General features: G+C 42.4%; 2 protein-coding genes and 1 long non-coding RNA gene across 7 annotated transcripts in view; 2 read left to right on the forward strand and 1 right to left on the reverse strand.

The window, feature by feature from the left end:
* LOC126930835 (tubulin alpha-1A chain) overlaps positions 1-17,171 on the reverse strand; it is a 421,509-nt gene that overhangs the window by 273,629 nt on the left and 130,709 nt on the right. The window lies entirely within an intron of this gene.
* The window catches only part of LOC126930849 (uncharacterized), a 252,338-nt gene that overhangs the window by 166,387 nt on the left and 68,780 nt on the right, over positions 1-17,171 (forward strand). The window lies entirely within an intron of this gene.
* Positions 1-17,171, forward strand: part of SPATS2 (spermatogenesis associated serine rich 2) — a 168,827-nt gene that overhangs the window by 82,876 nt on the left and 68,780 nt on the right. For all 3 annotated transcript variants that reach the window (XM_050748356.1, XM_050748354.1, XM_050748355.1), the window contains one exon: positions 7,416-7,683. In XM_050748356.1, coding sequence (XP_050604313.1) covers positions 7,659-7,683 — 25 coding nt within the window. In that variant the 5' untranslated portion in view covers positions 7,416-7,658. The remainder of the gene's footprint in view (positions 1-7,415; positions 7,684-17,171) is intronic.

Genomic DNA, 17,171 nt, shown 5'->3' on the forward strand with positions numbered 1-17,171 from the left:
CTGTGGTCTGAGAGACAGTTTGTTATACCTTCTGTTCTTTTACATTTGCTGAGGAGTGCTTTACTTCCAACTATGTGGTCAATTTTGGAATAAGTGCAATGTGGTGCTGAGAAGAATGTATATTCTGTTGATTTGGGATGGAGACTTCTGTAGATGTCCATTAGGTCCGCTTGGTGCAGAGTTGAGTTCAATTCCTGGATATCCTTGTTAACGTTCTGTCTCGTTGATCTGTCTAATATTGACAGTGGGGTGTTGAAGTCTCCCATTATTATTGTATGGGAGTCTAAGTCTCTTTGTAAGTCTCTAAGGACTTGCTTTATGAATCTGGGTGCTCCTGTATTAGGCACATATACATTTAGGATAGTTAGCTCTTCCTGTTGAATTGATTCCTTTACCATTATGTAATGGCCTTCTTTGTCTCTTTTGATCTTTGATGGTTTAAAGTCTGTTTTATCAGAGACTAGGATTGCAACCCCTGCTTATTTTTGTTCTCCATTTGCTTGGTAGATCTTCCTCCATCCCTGTATTTTGAGCCTATGTGTGTCTCTGCATGTGAGATGGGTCTCCTGAATACAGCAAACTGATGGGTCTTGACTCTTTATCCAGTTTGCCAGTCTGTGTCTTTTAATTGGACCATTTAGTCCATTTACATTTAAGGTTAATATTGTTATGTGTGAACTTGATCCTGTCATTGTGATATTAGCTGGTTATTTTGCTCGTTAGTTGATGCAGTTTCTTCCTAGCTCGATGGTCTTTACATTTTGGCATGTTTTTGCAATGGCTGGTACCGGTTGTTCCTTTCCATGTTTAGTGCTTCCTTCAGGATCTCTTGTAGGGCAGGCCTGGTGGTGACAAAATCTCTAAGCATTTGCTTGTCTGTAAAGGATTTTGTTTCTCCTTCATTGATGAAACTTAGTTTGGCTTGATATGAAATTCTGGGTTGAAAATTCTTTTCTTTAAGAATGTTGAATATTGGCCCCCACTCTCTTCTGGCTTGTAGAGTTTCTGCCAAGAGATCTGCTGTTAGTCTGATGGGCTTCCCTTTGTGGGTAACCCGACCTTTCTCTCTGGCTGCCCTTAACATTTTTTCCTTCATTTCAACTTTAGTGAATCTGACAATTACGTGTCTTGGAGTTGCTCTTCTCAAGGAGTATGTTTGTGGCGTTCTTTGTATTTCCTGAATTTGAATGTTGGCCTGCCTTACTAGGTTGGGGAAGTTCTCCTGGATGATATCCTAAAGAGTTTTTCCAACTTGATTCCATTTTCCCCCTCACTCTCAGGCACACCAATCAGACGTAGATTTGGTCTTTTCACATAATCCCATATTTCTTGGAGGCTTTGTTCATGTCTTTTTTTTTTTGAGACGGAGTCTCGTTCTGTCGCCCAGGTTGGAGTGCAGTGGCGCGATCTCGGCTCACTGCAAGCTCCGCCTCCCAGGTTTATGCCATTCTCCTGCCTCAGCCTCCCGAGTAGCTGGGACTACAGGCGCCTGCCACCTCGCCCGGCTAGTTTTTTTTTTGTATTTTTGTAGAGACGGAGTTTCACTGTGTTAGCCAGGATGGTCTCGATCTCCTGACCTCGTGATCTGCCCATCTCGGCCTCCCAAAGCGCTGGGATTACAGGCTTGAGCCACCGCGCCCGGCCTGTTCATTTCTTTTTCCTTTTTTTTCTCTAGACTTCTCGCTTCATTTCATTCATTTGATCTTCAATCAGTGATACTCTTTCTTCCAGTTGATTGAGTCGGAAGCTTGTGCATTTGTCACATATTTCTTGTGTCATGGTTTTTATCTCTGTCAGTTCGTTTATGGCCTTCTCTGCATTGATTATTCTAGTTATCCATTCTTCCATTCTTTTTTCAAGATTTTTAGTTTCTTTGTGCTGGGTATGTAGTTCCTCCTTTAGCTCTGAGAAGTTTGATCGACTGAAGCCTTCTCCTCTCAACTCGTCAAAGTCATTCTCCATCCAGCTTTGATCCGTTGCTGGTGATGAGCTGCGTTCCTTTGGAGGGGGAGGTGCGCTCTGATTTTTTGAATTTCCAGCTTTTCTGCCCTGCTTTTTCCCCATCTTTGTGGTTTTATCTGCCTTTGGTCTTTGATACTGGTGACGTACTGATGGGATTTTGATGTGGGTGTCCTTTCTGTTTGTTAGTTTTCCTTCTAACAGTCAGGACCCTCAGCTCTAGGTCTGTTGGAGATTGCTTGAGGTCCACTCCAGACCCTGTTTGCCTGGGTGTCAGCAGCAGAGGCTGCAGAAGATAAAATATTGCTAAACAGCGAGTGCTGCTGTCTGATTCTTGCTCTGGAAGCTTCGTCTCAGGGGTGTACCCCACCATGTGAGGTGTGAGGTGTCAGTCTGCACCTAGTGGAGGATGTCTCCCAGTTAAGCTACTCAGGGGTCAGGGACCCACTTGAGCAGGCAGTCTGTCCGTTCTCAGATCTCAACCTCCGTGCTGGGAGATCCACTGCTCTCTTCAAAGTTGTCAGGCAGAGTCATTAACATCTGCAGAGGTTTCTGCTGCTTTTTGTTAACTATGCCCTGTCCCCAGAGGTAGAGTCTACAGAGACAGGCAGGCCTCCCTGAGCTGTGGTGGGCTCCACCCAGTTCGAGCTTCTGCGCGGCTTTGTTTACCTACTGAAGCCTCAGCAATGGCGGGCACCCCTCCCCCAGCCTCGCTGCTGCCTTGCAGTTAGATCTCAGACTGCTATGCTAGCAATGAGGGAGGCTCGTGGGCGTGGAACCCTCCGGGCCAGGTGTGGGATATAATCTCCTGGTGTGCCGTTTGCTAAGACTCTTGGTAAAGCACAGTATTAGGGTGGGAGTTACCCGATTTTCCAGGTGTTGTGTGTCTCAGTTTCCCTTGGCTAGGAAAAGGGATTCCCTTCCCCTTTGTACTTCCCAGGTGAGGGGATGCCTCGCCCTGCTTCAGCTCTTGCTGGTCGGGCTGCACGAGCTGACCAGCACCAATTGTCCAGCACTTCCCAGTGAGATGAACCCGGTACCTCAGTTGAAAATGCAGAAATCACCCGTCTTCTGTGTCGCTCACTCTGGGAGCTGGAGGCTGGAGCTGTTCCTATTTGGCCATCTTGCTCCCGACCTATAGTTTTTTTTTAAATTCAACTTGAATTCACATTCTCATTTGAAATATTCAAATAAGTATTCAAGGAGGAACCTACTTTTGGTTTGAGGGCTTATATTGTTTTCCAGATTGGGTTCTTCATCTGTTGCATGGAAATTTCTTCTCTCATTGTATTTCTCTTTTTTTATAGTAGGTTTGATAGTTGCTATGTCATTTTTGTTTATCTTCTTCATGTTACATGTGGATAGCTCTGTTTACACCTTTTTGTTTGTAGCTACAGAGTATAGATGAAATATCCTTGATATGTTTCTAGTCTTCTTTGGGACCTATCTCACGCACCCCTGCTCATCCACTATGGTTAGTTGTCGATTGTTGCTTTCATCCTCTTTTCATTTTTCTTTTTCTTTTCTTTTTTTGACATGGAGTTTTGCTCTTGTTGCCCAGGCTGGAATGCAGTGGTGTGATCTTGGCTCACTGCAACCTCCACCTCCCAGGTCCAAGCAATTCTCCTTCTTCAGCCTCCCGAGTAGCTGGGATTACAGGCATGCACCACCATGCCCAGCTAATTTTGTGTTTTTAGTGGAGGTGGGGTTTCACCATGTTGGTCAGACTGGTCTACCTCAGGTGATCCACCTGCTTCGGCCTCCCAAAGTGCTGGGATTACAGGCGTGGGCCACCATGCCTGGCCTCATCCTCTTTAACCTGAGGACATGTGCTGTTGAGAAGCTTGCCACTGAAGGGTTCAGTTATTTTTGGCAGATCTGAGTTCTGTTCTTTTTTCTAAAATCTTTTTAAGTGTGCCATATCCAGGGGTATATTCCATGTATTTCCGTAGGCTTTGGCTGGTTCTCTGAACTTGGCTCAGTGTTCTGGAAGATGGTAAGTTTCAAATACTCACACTGCTTTTCCTGAGGTCCCACTGTGGTTTGTAGAAGTTCTTAATCTTGATGAAATATTTTTAAAACTTTCACAGAATTGCCTCTTGACTCTTCAGTCTCCTCTTTTCAAATTGGAAAATATTTCTTATAAGCGTACTCTCCTTTCCTTCTTGCATTTCATTTTGTAAACGTTTTTCCAGTCAGGTGTCCAGGTATAAGAGTTCTATCATCCTATGCTTTAAAAAATTATTATTTTTCGTCCGGGCTCAGTGGCTCATGCCTGTAATCCCAGCACTTTGGGAGGCCGAGGCAGGTGGATCACGAGGTCAGGAGATCGAAACCATCCTGGCTAACACGGTGAAACCCCATCTCTACTAAAAATACAAAAAATTAGCCGGGCGCAGTGGCGGGCACCTGTAGTCCCAGCTACTCAGGAGGCTGAGGCAGGAGGATGGCGTGAACCCTTAGGTGAAGCTTGCAGTGAGCCGAGATCGCGCCACTGCAGTCTAGCCTGGGCCAAAGAGCGAGACTCCGTCTCAAAAAAAAAAAAAAAAATTTCAGCTAGACATGATGGCTCATGCCTGTAATCCCACACTTTAGGAGGCCGAGGCAGATGGATTACTGGAGGTCAGGACTTCAGGACCAGCCTGGCCAACATGGCGAAACCCTGTCTTTACTAAAAATACAAAAAGTAGTCGGGTATGGTGGCAGGTGCCTGTAGTCCCAGCTCGTTGGGAGGCTGAGACGGGATAATCGCTTGAACCCAGGAGGCGAAGGTTGCAGTGAGCCAAGATGGCACCATTGCACTCTAGCCTGGGCAACAAGAGCATGACTCTGTCTCTAGAGAAAAAAAAAAAAAAAAAAAAAATGGCCATGCGCGGTGGCTCACGCCTGTAATCCTAGCACTTTGGGAGGCTGAGGCGGGCAGATCACTTGAGGTCAGGAGTTCAAGGCCAGCCTGGCCAACATGGTGAGCCCCCATCTCTACTAAAAATACAAAAATTAGCTGGGCGTGGTGGCGGATGCCTATAATCCCACCTACTCGGGAGGCTGAGGCAGGAGAATCACTTGAACCCGAGAGGTGGAGGTTGCAGGTTCCATCTCTTTATTTATTTATTTATTTATTTATTTAAATTGTTAGCTCATCTCTGCTGGCAGGAACTTATGGTTTTTTTTACCCAGGAATCTTGGGCATGTATATTTAAAATGTTTACTAATATAGAAAAACAACATTTGTATGTTTGTAATTTAAAGGAGCTTCCTGCAGTATGGACTAATCTCATTTTGATGTTTCAGTTTTCCATGTTAAAATTCCTTTGCACTTCCCTCCTTTCATGTGAAAAAAACATTTTAAATGGTTTGTTTTCAAGGCATGATAAATCTAAGTACTGGCAGCTGGCCTGCAAATGTAACAAACCACACAGCTCATGCGCCTAGGAGGTCACACTAAGTGAAGCGAATGTTGAGGAGGGATCCGCCCATAAAAGGGAAGAAAGTTTCGTTATTGAGAAATCAAAACTTAAGAGGGGAAGGGAATGGGGTATAACCTTATAAGGGGGATAATAAACTTTGGCAACGTCCGGGAAGATTGTCACCCCACAGTACTTAACCACTAAGGAACTGGCGGAGGGACTTGTACGCTAAGAGATAAATTACCTGTTGTGACTGTCCCAGTGTGCTTGCCCACCTAACACCTGATCTTGCAAGACCATTATTATTATTATTTACTTATTTATTTTTTTGAGATGGAGTTTCGCTCTTGTCGCCCAGGCTGGAGTGCAATGGCGCGATCTTGGCTCACCACAACCTCCGCCTCCTGGGTTCAAGCGATTCTCCTGCCTCAGCCTCCTGAGTAGCTGGGATTACAGGCATGTACCACTACGCCCAGCTAATTTTGTATTTTTGGTAGACACGGGGTTTCTCCATGTTGGTCAGGCTGGTCTTGCACTCCCAACCTCAGGTGATCTGCCTGCCTCAGCCTCCCAAAGTGCTGGGCTTACAGGCATGAGCCACTGCACCTGGCTAGACCATTATTAAAAAGTCTCACATTTGCTGTTTTTCGAGCCTCTAAGTCCATTCTTTGGGTTTGTATGGTGAGTGTGTTTCTCAACATTTCACATCCCACCCCCATATATTTTTTACAGCTCTATTTGAGCTGGGAAACCTGAGAAGAGGTGAGATATAAGAAATTCTAGGCCGGGCGGGGTGGCTCAAGCCTGTAATCCCAGCACTTTGGGAGGCCAAGACGGGCAGATCATGAGGTCAGGAGATCGAGACCATCCTGGCTAACACGGTGAAACCCCGTCTCTACTAAAAAAATACAAAAAACTAGCTGGGCGAGCTGGTGGGCACCTATAGTCCCAGCTACTCGGGAGGCTGAGGCAGGAGAATGGCGTAAACCTGGGAGGCGGAGCTTACAGTGAGCTGAGATCCGGCCACTGCATTCCAGCCTGGGTGACAGAGCGAGACTCCGTCTCAAAAAAAAAAAAAAAAAAGAAAAGAAATTCTAGGGTCACACCCGTAATCCCAGCACTTTCAGAGGCCAAGGCAGGCAGATCACGAGGTCAGGAGCTTGAGACCAGCCTGGTCAAGAGACCAGCCTAGCTAATATGGTGAAACATCATCTCTACTAAAAAAAAAAAAAAAAAAATACAAAAAATTAGCCAGGTGTGGTGGTGGGTGCCTGTAATCCCAGCTACTCAGGACGCTGAGGCAGGAGAATCGCTTGAGCCCGGGAGGCGGAGGTTGCAGTGAGCCGAGATCACACCATTGCACTCCAGCCTGGGCAACAAGAGCGAAACTCCGTCTCAAACAAAAATCAAAACAAAAAGAAATTCTAGAGGAAGAGAATAGACCCTTGATTTGGATGGGAAGATCAGATGGCTCGTGCCTATAATCCCAGAACTCTGGGAGGCCAAAGCAGATGGATCACGAGGTGAAGAGATAAGAGACCATCCTGATCAATATGGTGAAACCCCGTCTCTACTAAAAATACAAAAATTAGCTGGGCGTGGTGTCGCACGCCTGTAGTCCCAGCTACTCGGGAGGCTGAGGCAGGAGAATCACTTGAACCTGGGAGGCAGAGGTTGCAGTGAGACAAGATCACGCCACTGTACTCCAGCCTGGCGACAGAGCAAGACTTCATCTCAAAAAAAAAAAAGAAAGATCTTGGGGAGTGGTAAGAGGTAACATTTTAGTTTGCGAAGCAGAGATGGGGATATTTCAGATGGATACAAAAGATAAGAAGACTAAGAGAACATACTTTCCAAACTAAGGGGATAATCTGATTCTAAGATTAAGTTTTCTTAAGAAAAATTCTGCTTTTCAGCAGCTACATTGTTTCTATAGTACTTAAAACTAGTTTTGTACAGAGAAATACAAAAGAAACCTTGTGGATATCTCAGAAATTTTGTACAGATAGTCATTACTGTAATAGTATATGTGTGTGTTTTTCCCTCCAGAATCTCCCTGGAAAAGAAGACATGAATATCTGCAATGATACTTCCTGATAAGAAGTCGATACAAGAAAAGGAAAGGAAATTGACAGCTAGTGAGCAGAATTTCCAACAGCAGGATTTCGTATTTTTTGCTTCCAACTACACACTTCCATTGTCCACTTTTAAATCAGAGATACCTACACTCAAAATCCAGACAAGGCAAAAGGATACTTTTCTTGTATATTTTTTGAGATTGAAGAAACAGCAATGTCCAGGAAACAGAGCCAGAAGGGTAAGATACATGTGGGCATAAATTGTTAAAAGCATAGTTGTAATGATCCCCATTTATAGCTGTATATTTAAAAACTGTCCTAATGTGTTTTGAATGGTTTTACAAGTATATATGGATATTAGATTACAGCTTTGTGTATTACCAGTCTGAGAATTAATTCATATAACAATAGCTTTTCTACTCACACAAACTTATCAAATTGTGATATACTTACTATCTTGAAGATGCATTTTTGAATACTGAACATATGTTACGAAGATGTGGTAAGAGGGCTAGCTTGTTGCAGGATGTTCTATGTTGTTTGAGTTGACATTTTTCTAGAGAAAGGCAGTGGAGCAAGAGTAAATGCTTCTGGTTTTTGTTTCCTTCTTTAGCTTTCCTTCCAGGATTGTTCCTCTAGCTTCTTATCTAAAGTGAAATACAGGGTGCAAAGAGTCAGGAAATAGAAGGGTAGTTATAATGGAGGGAAGGACAACAAAGATTCTGCAAAACCTTTTTCTACTTTTCTAGAAAGCTGCAAAAATTTAAAGGGACAAAGTGAACAATAGCACTAGAACTATTGTACGTAACTGGTATGTATTGATTAAAAGAATGATCATAGATATCCTGGCATTTTCCCCTCATTCAATTTAATTTCCAGTTCAAAGTTAATGTTCTTTAATTCAAAACAAAGCTTCATAGATCCAGGTCTCACATGTTAAATATGAAGAAAATGCTTTTAAAGCTGATTTTGACTTGGTAATTCAAAAACCTCATAAGAAAGTAAATAAACAAGATTTGTGGTTTCGAAAGTTGTAGTTTCATTGTGTAGTAAATCTATAGGAAGAATCTGAGCTCTAGGGAATGCTTAGATTACTAAAGCTGAACTGTTCTGTGGAATGAAATTTACCAACGGAAAAGTTTTTTTTTTATAACCCAAGTTTGTTTTTTCTTAGTTGTTATAATTCAGTTTGTTTTTTTCCCAGTTATGCTTGAAACATTGAGCATCTGTTTTTGCCCTGCAAATGAGAAATAGTATAGTAAAAATAGGGTTCTGGAAAAGTTGAGCATTTAATTTTTCCTAAAAAAAGTTAACTTCAGCAAATTGCTTTGACCTTTTTAAAATGAGAGAGTCTTTATTTCATGTCTGTGTTTTGCCAGAGCTGTAAAAAAAGTATCATCGTGAAGCAGGATATTTCCCTGACCCCTTTGCAGGAGTCTCTCCTTTGCTCAGCCTGCCTCTCTCAACTCCTCATGGGAAGGAGAGTGTGGGTGAACAAGGCAGGAACTGGAGGGCTTAAGTGCTGCAACCAGCTGGCTGCTGTGGCAGCGTCCAGGCTGTGGGGTGCCTGTGACTCCCAAGGCTCCAGAGGGCATGTTATAGTGTTCTTTTCACTCTGCCATCTGTGGACCGCTTAAGTGTTAACAGCTCAGTGGGCCCTTTGCCCCGTTGTGTGGGGTGGGTGCCCTCTGCCAGCAAGGGCAAAGGGCCAGTGTGACAGCCTTTTGTATCAGCACTTGTGGCTCCTGAGCTCTTGTCTGGCATCCAGGAAAAATGAAGTCACACGAATGAATTGAAGGATGGTAAATGCAGGAGATTTTATTGCTGATGAAAGTGGCTTTTAGCAGGAAGGGGAGCTGAAAAGGGGCTGGTGGGGTGGGGGTAGGTAATCTTTCCCTGAAGTCCAGCTGTCTCCAGCTAAATTTTTCTCCAAAGTTACACCATCAAGCTGTCACTCTAAAGTCAACCCGCTTCTCTCCAACATCCTGACGTCCAGCTGGTTCTCTCTGCTGGCTGAGTCTGGGGTCTTTATAGGCACAGAATGGGGCAAGGCAGGGCCATGGGTGGTTTAGGAAAACATTCAAACAGGAAAACAGGGATATAAGTTCTCACTTTGGGCCGAGGTTTCAGGCATTTTAGCTTGAGGGTGGGGTTTTCACCGGTGACCCACCCTTTTCTGCCTAGAATTTCTTTGCCTCCTGTCCCCATCAGTTGCTTTTTGTAACTGGTATCTAATTACTATAAAATGAATTTAAATATTACTATAAAATGAATTTAAATTTTAGACTATAACATAGACACTAAGTGCTTACCAGTTTTGGTTGAACTTAGCCTAGATTTACACTTAATTGGAAACAAAGTAAAGCTTACATGTTGTTGGGACTTTCTCTGAAACAAATCTATTCATGTAATTCATTTGCATGTCTGATATTTGGTCCCATGAAATATATAATATTACAATATTCCATTTATTCATTTATATGTTTAAAGTTTCATTGCTTTGGGTTTTAGTAGTCTAATCTGTAAATATACTGACTTTATCTACTTGATTATACTACATTAAAAAGAAGGGTCGGCCAGGTGCCGTGGCTCACATCTGTAATTCCAGCACTTTGGGAGGCCAAGGTAGGTGGATCACAAGGTCAGGAGTTCGAGACCAGCCTGGCCAAGATGGTGAAACCCCATCTCTACTAAAAATAAAAAAATTAGCTGGGCGTGGTGGCACACGCCTGTAGTCCCAGCTACTCGGGAGGCTAAGGCAGGAGAATCCCCTGAACCCAGGAGGCGGAGGTTGCAGTGAGCTGAGATCACACCACTGCACTCTAGCCTGGGTGACAGAGCGAGACTCCATCTCAAAAAAAAAAAAAGGGTCTATGGTAGTCATTGTTCTTGGTGGTATTTCATTTGTAGACTCTTATTTTATAATGAGTTATGCTTTTATTCAGCAATAGACCATGTTTTCATATTTTCCTTTTGTCAGTAATACTTGTAAATTCCTTATTTAATGAAATACTTAGTGGAGTTAAACTTTAACAGCTTAAATTAAATTAAGTCAGTTTCAGTTAAAACTATTGATTACTCCAAGCCTATTAGCCAATATCTAGCGGAAGTCAGAGCTGTGCTTCTTAAGAGTGTGGTCTGTAGACCCTATTCCTGTCTGTGAACTGGAGAAGTATATAGAAATGAAGTGTGTTTAAGAACTCTTTGATAGTGATTTGACAGTGTGGCAACATCTCAGCCCTTTTAAAAACAGTTTTATTGAGGTATAATTTAAATACCTTAAAATGTGCCCAAGTGTATAATTTGATTATTTTTAGTAAATTTATGGAGTTGTGCACCATCACCAAAATCTTGTTTTAAAACACTTTCTGACTGGGTATGGTAGCTAAAGCCTATAATCTCAGCACTTAGGGAGGCTGAGGCAGGAGAATGACTTGAAGCCAGAAGTTCGAGATCAGCCTGGACAACATAGTAAGACTCTGTCTTAATCGGGCATGGTGGCTCACGCCTGTAATCCCAGCACTTTGGGAGGCCAAGGCGGACGGATCACCTGAGTTTGGGAGTTCCAGTCTAGCCTGACCAACATGGAGAAACCCCATCTCTGCTAAAAAAAAAAAAAAAAAAAAAAAATTAGTTGGGTGTAGTGGCACATGCCTGTAATCCCAGCTACTCAGGAGGCTAAGGCAGGGGAATCGCTTGAACCGGGAGGTGGAGGTTGCGGTGAGCCGAGATCACCCTCCAGCCTGGGCAACAAGAGCAAAACTCCATCTCAAAAAAAAAAAAAGACTCTGTTTCTACAAAAAATAAAAAAAATAACCAATTATAGCGGCACATGCCTGTTATAGTCCCAGCTATTTGGGAGGCTGAGGTGGGAAGATTACTTGAGCCCAGGAATTTGAGGCTGCAGTGAGCTGTGATCACTACACTCTAGCTTGGGTGACAGAGCGGGACCATGTCTCTTAAGAAAACAAAAACAAAACCTTCTTTTCCTTATCCCCCAGTATTCTCTTGTTTGTGATCAATTCCTGCTCCCTACCCCAGCCACAAGCAAACATTGATCTTCTGTCACTTTATTTTTGCGTTTTCTAGAAATTTCATATACACATATTAGTGCAATATAGTTTTTATGTCTGGCTTCTTTTCACTTAGTGTAATGTTTTTAAGATTCTTCCATATTGTTGAATGTGTCAGTAGTTTGCCCCTTTTTACTACTGAGTAGTATTGTTATAACACATTTATCCATTTACCAGTTGCTATTCATTTTGGATTGTAGTTTGTGCTGTTATAAATGATTGTCAGTTATGTACATTTGCTTACAAGTCTTTATGTGGACATATGTTTGCATTTCTCTTGTGGAGATACTTAGGAGTGGACTTCTTTAACTTTGTAAGAAACTTCAAGACTGTTTTCCAAGGTGGCGATATACAGTTTTACAATCCCACCAGCAATGTATCAGGATTTCATATTTTCCATATCCTCACCAACACTCGGTATGGTCAGTCTTTTTTTTTTTATTATAGCTATCTTAATAGATGTATAATGGTATCTCATTGTGGTTTTGATTTGTACTTCCCTAATGACTAATGATGTTGACCATCTTTTCATGTGATTTTTAGCCATTTATGTATTTTTTTGGTGAAATGTCTGTTCAATCTTGATCCGTTTGAAAATTTTGGAGTCTTATTATTGAATTCTAAGAGTTCTTTGTATATTCTGAATACAAGTTCTGTATCAGGTACATGCTTTGCAAGTATATTCTCCCATTCCATGGCTTGTCTTTTAATTTTCTTAATGGGCTGGGCACGGTTTCTCATGCCTGTAATCCCAGCACTTCGGGAGGCCGAGGCAGGTGGATCACCTGAGGTCAGGAGTTCAAGACCAGCTGGCCAACCTGGTGAAACCCATCTCTACTAAAAATACAAAAATTAGCTGGGTATGGTGGCAGGCGTCTGTAATCCCAGCTACTCAGGAGGCTGAGGCAGGAGAATCACTTGAACGTGGGAGGTGGAGGTTGCAGTGAACCGAGATCCTGCTGTTGCACGCCAGCCTGGGCGACAGAGTGAGACTCCGTCTCAAAAAAAAAAAATTCTTAATGATGTCTTTTAAAGAGTGGAAGTTTTAAATTTTGATGAAACCTGATTTATCTTTTTTTTTTTTTCCTGTCATAGATTGGGTTTTGGTATCATGTCTGAGAATTCTCTGCCTAACTCAAAGTCAGAAAGACTTTTTCCCAGTTTTATAGTTTTATCTCGTATATTTTAAAGTCTGTGATCCTGTTTGAGTTAGGTTTTTTTTTGTTTGTTTTGCTTTTAAATGGAGTCTCCTTCTGTTACCCAGGCTGGAGTTCAGTGATGCAATCTCAGCTCACTGCAACCTCTGCCTCCCAGGTTCAAGCAGTTCTCTGCTTCAGCCGCCTGAGTAGCTGGGATTACAGGCACCCGCCACCAAGCCTGGCTAATTTTTGTATTTTTAGTAGAGACAGGGTTTCACCATCTTGGCCAGGCTGGTCTCGAACTCCTGACCTCGTGATCCGCCTGCCTCAGCCTCCCAAAGTGCTGGGATTACAGGCGTGAGCCACCACGCCCGGCTGAGTTAGTTTTTATATGAGGTGTAAGAGTCTTTGCATATGGATATCCAGTTGTTACAACATGTTTTGTTGGCGAGGCTGTCCTTTCCTCCATTGAATTGCCCTGACGCCTTTGTTGAAAATCAGTAGACCATGTGAAGATTTATTTCTGGACCCTCTTCTGTTACATTGATACATATATCTGTCTTTATGCTAGTACACTGTATTGATTAGTATGGCTTTATAGTAAATATAGTTTAATAAGTAAGGAAGATACATCCTCCAGTGATTTTTCCCTCCAGAATTTTTTGGGCTATTTTGGTTTCTTTACATTTACATATAAAATTTAGAATCAGATTATCAGTTCTTACAAGAATATCTGCTTGGAATCTGATAGAGAGTGCACTGAATCAGTAGGCCAGTTTGTGTAGAACTGTCATCTTAACACTATGGAGGCTTTCAGTCCATGAACTTACTACTATATCTCTGCATTTATTTAGATCTTAATTTCTCTCAGCAGTGGTTTACAGATTTAAATGTACAACTCTTGCATTTTTTTCTTAAGTTTATTGCTAAATAATTTATTCTTTTTTTTTTTTTTTTAATGGAGTCTCACTCTATCATCCAGGCTGGAGTGCAGCGGCACAATCTTGGCTGACTGCAGCCTCTGCCTTCCAGGTTCAGAAGATTCTCCTGCCTCAACCTCCTGATAGCTGGGACTACAGGCCCACACCACCATGCCCAGCTAATTTTTTATTTTTATTTTTTTGTATTTTTAGTAGAGACAGGGTTTCACCATGTTGGTCAGGCTGGTCTCAAACTCCTGACTTCAAGTGATCTGCCCACCTCAGCCTTCCAAAGTGCTAAGATTATAGGCGTGAGCCACCATGCCCAGCTGTATTTCCAAAGGGTAGTTTTGCTGCATATAAAAATCATCAGCTAGGTGTGGCAGCACCTGCTGAAGGTGGGCGGATTGCTTGAACCTGGGAGGCAAAGGTTGCAGTTAGCCAAGATCGCACCACTGCACTCCAGCCTGGGCGACAGAGCGAAACTCCATTTCAAAAAAAAAAAAAAAATTTTTTTTCATTGATAAATTTTTCAGTACGTAGAATATGCCATTCCACACAATATGTCATATTGTTCCCCTGTTGTAATGAGTCATTCTTCTCCTGTTGCTGTCAATATTTTCCTTTGTTTTAGCAGTTTGGCTATGATACATCTTAGTATGGATCTCTTGGGAATTTCCTCAAATGTTGGCCATTATTTCTCCAAAAAAATATTTCTCTTTCCTCTCCTTGGGATTCTATTACACATATATAAGTAAGCTTGATGTTTCCCTACCAGGTGACTGAGGCTCTGTTCCTTTTTTCCCAGTGTTTTTTTTTTTTTTCCCTGCTCTTTAGATTGTTTAATTTCTGTTGATCTCTTTTCAAGTTTACTGTTCCTTCTCCTGTTTCGGATCTGCTGTTAAGTCTGTCTAGTGAATTTTTCTTCTGGTATTGTATTTTCAATTAGAATTTCCCTTCATTTCTTGCCGGGCACAGTGGCTTATGCCTGTAATCCCAGCACTTTGGGAGGCCGAGGTGGGCGGATCACTTGAGATCAGGAGTTCAAGACCAGCCTGGCCAACATGGTGAAACCGTCTCTACTAAAAATACAAAAATTAGCCAGTTGTGATGGCACAAACCTGTAGTCCCTGCTACTTGGGAGGCTGAGGCAAGAGAATCACTTGAACCTGGGAGGCAGGGGTTGCAGTGAGCCAAGATTCACATCACTGCACTCCAACCTAGGCAATACTCCATCTCAAAAAAAAAAAAAAAAAGAAATTTTCCTTCTTCTTTTTTTTTTTTACAGTTTCCTTTTTGAGGTTCCCAATTTGTTGAGTCATTGCAATTATATTTTCCTTTAATTATTTGAAATAATTTGATATACTTTTCTGTACTTCTTTGAACATATTTATATTAGTTGTTTTGAAGTCTTAGTAAGTCCATCAACTGGACCCTCTCAAGAATCAGTTTTCTAAGGCCGGGCACTGTGGCTCACTCCTATAATCCCAGCACTTTGGGAGGCCAAGACAGGCAGATCATGAGGTCAGGAGTTCGAGACCAGCCTAAACAACATGGTGAAACTCCGTCTCTACTAAAAATACAAAAATTAACCGGGCATGGTGGTGTGCACCTGTCATCCCAGCTACTCAGGAGGCTGAGACAGGAGAATGTCTTGAATCCAGGAGGCACAGGTTACAGTGAGCCGACATCATGCCACTGCACTCCAGCCTGGGTAACAGAGTGAGACTCTGTCTCAAAAAAAAAAAAATTCAATTTATATTTATTGATATTTGGGGTTTTTAATATGTATGAGTCACTCTTTCCTTCTTCCTTCATTCCCTCCCTCCCTTACTTTTTCTTTCATTTAGGTAATGTATTGTGCTAACTCTGGATTCTCATTTTATTTTCTGAGAGTATTTGAAAAAAAAATAATTTTCTGGACTTAAGAATCTTCCTCCTCCAAGTGTACAGCCAGTAATACATCTGTGCTTAAAAAAAAAAAAATCTAGTTTTTACTTTTTAGCCTGGCTTCTTGGGGTTGCCTCTGTGTCTGCAGTGCTAGTGATCAGCAAGTTATTTGGACAGAGGTTTTGCTCTGACACCTCAAGCCCATAAGGCTTTCATCCTCTGCTGATTGATCTATGTAGGCTGAGGAGTACATTCAAAGTTCAGACCATTCTCAAGTCTGCTTTGACTTTTACTTTCCTATAGCTTCTCTTGGGTCTCCTTTATGCATTTATCTAGTTTTCTGTTTAGCTAGGGATGGTAGAGAGCTTATCTAGCTTTTCTGTGGCCTGTTCATTTACAGGATTTCCCTTTTAAATTTCCTACTTGTTTATCACTCACCCAACCAAGACCCCAACTTCAGGATAGTAAAACTGCAAGTTTTCTGTTTACTTCCTGCTGAGTTCTTGCTTTAGCTGACAGAGCTGTGGGGTTTCAAGTCCTTTTCAAATCAAGTTAGCCCTGTTGTCAGTAAAGCTGCTGATTGTCATGGCTGGCCCAGCCCTGGTAAAGTTAACTGTTCTCGAGGAAGCTGGAGATGGGGAATGGGAGCAGCCCTACTCTAGGCAAAGAAAGACACGGACTTCACTGTTCTTACTTAAAGCTTTAGCAGTTTCCCAATAATTTGTTTTCTGCCTTTGGTTGATTTCCAGAGCCCTGAAATGGTTGCTTTACACATTTTTTTGTTTGTTTGTTTTTGAGACAGGGTCTCTGTCACCCAGGCTGGAGTGCAGTGGCGGCACGATCATGGTTCACTGCAACCTCTGCCTCCCAGGCTCAGATGATCCTCCCACCTCAGCCTCCCGAGTAGCGGGAACCACAGGTGTGAGCCGCCATCCCCAGCTAATTTTTAAAAAATTTTTTGTAGAGACTGGGGTGTTGCCATATTGCCCATTTTGGTCCTGAACTCCTAAGCTTAAGTAATCCACCAGCCTTGGCCTCCCAAAATGTTGGGATTATAGACGTGAGCCACTGTGCCTGCCCTCGTTTTATGCTTGTGTTTTAAGGAGAGGACTTGCCTACCTCTTTACACGACCATAATCCTCAAGCTTCATTTTATTGTAGATTACAAAATCATTGGTTTTCAAAGCATTAGAAATTAAAACAACAAAATAACAGCTAGTTCTTTACCCTAGATAGTTTGAATAACACTGAGTTAAATAATGGCAATAGTGGACAGGTCTTTAGACTGTAAATGGCCTGCTTGTTCATATGGCTTACTAGTTAATTAAGTAAAAAATATTTTGCCAAAAATCTCCTGTGGGCCTTATCCTTGGGTTATATATACTGTTTGTCAAGCAACCAGACGTCAAAAATCATGAGATAAATACAAGAAACTTTGAAAAGAACCCACGGCAAATACTTGAGAACCTGTTATATTTATGATATTAATTTATAGGAGGATAGATACGCATAACTTTTTTGTTGTCTTGCACTGTCGCCCAGGCTGGAGTGCAGTGGCGCGATCTCAACTCACTGCAAGCCCCGCCTCCCAGGTTCACACCATTCTCCTGCCTCAGCCTCCTGAGTAGCTGGGACTACAGGTACCCACCACCACGCCCAGCTAATTTTTTGTATTTTTAGTAGAGACAGGGTTTCACCATGTTAG

Source organism: Macaca thibetana, chromosome 11, assembly GCF_024542745.1.
Source record: "Macaca thibetana thibetana isolate TM-01 chromosome 11, ASM2454274v1, whole genome shotgun sequence".
In the NCBI taxonomy this organism is placed as follows: Eukaryota; Metazoa; Chordata; class Mammalia; order Primates; family Cercopithecidae; genus Macaca; species Macaca thibetana.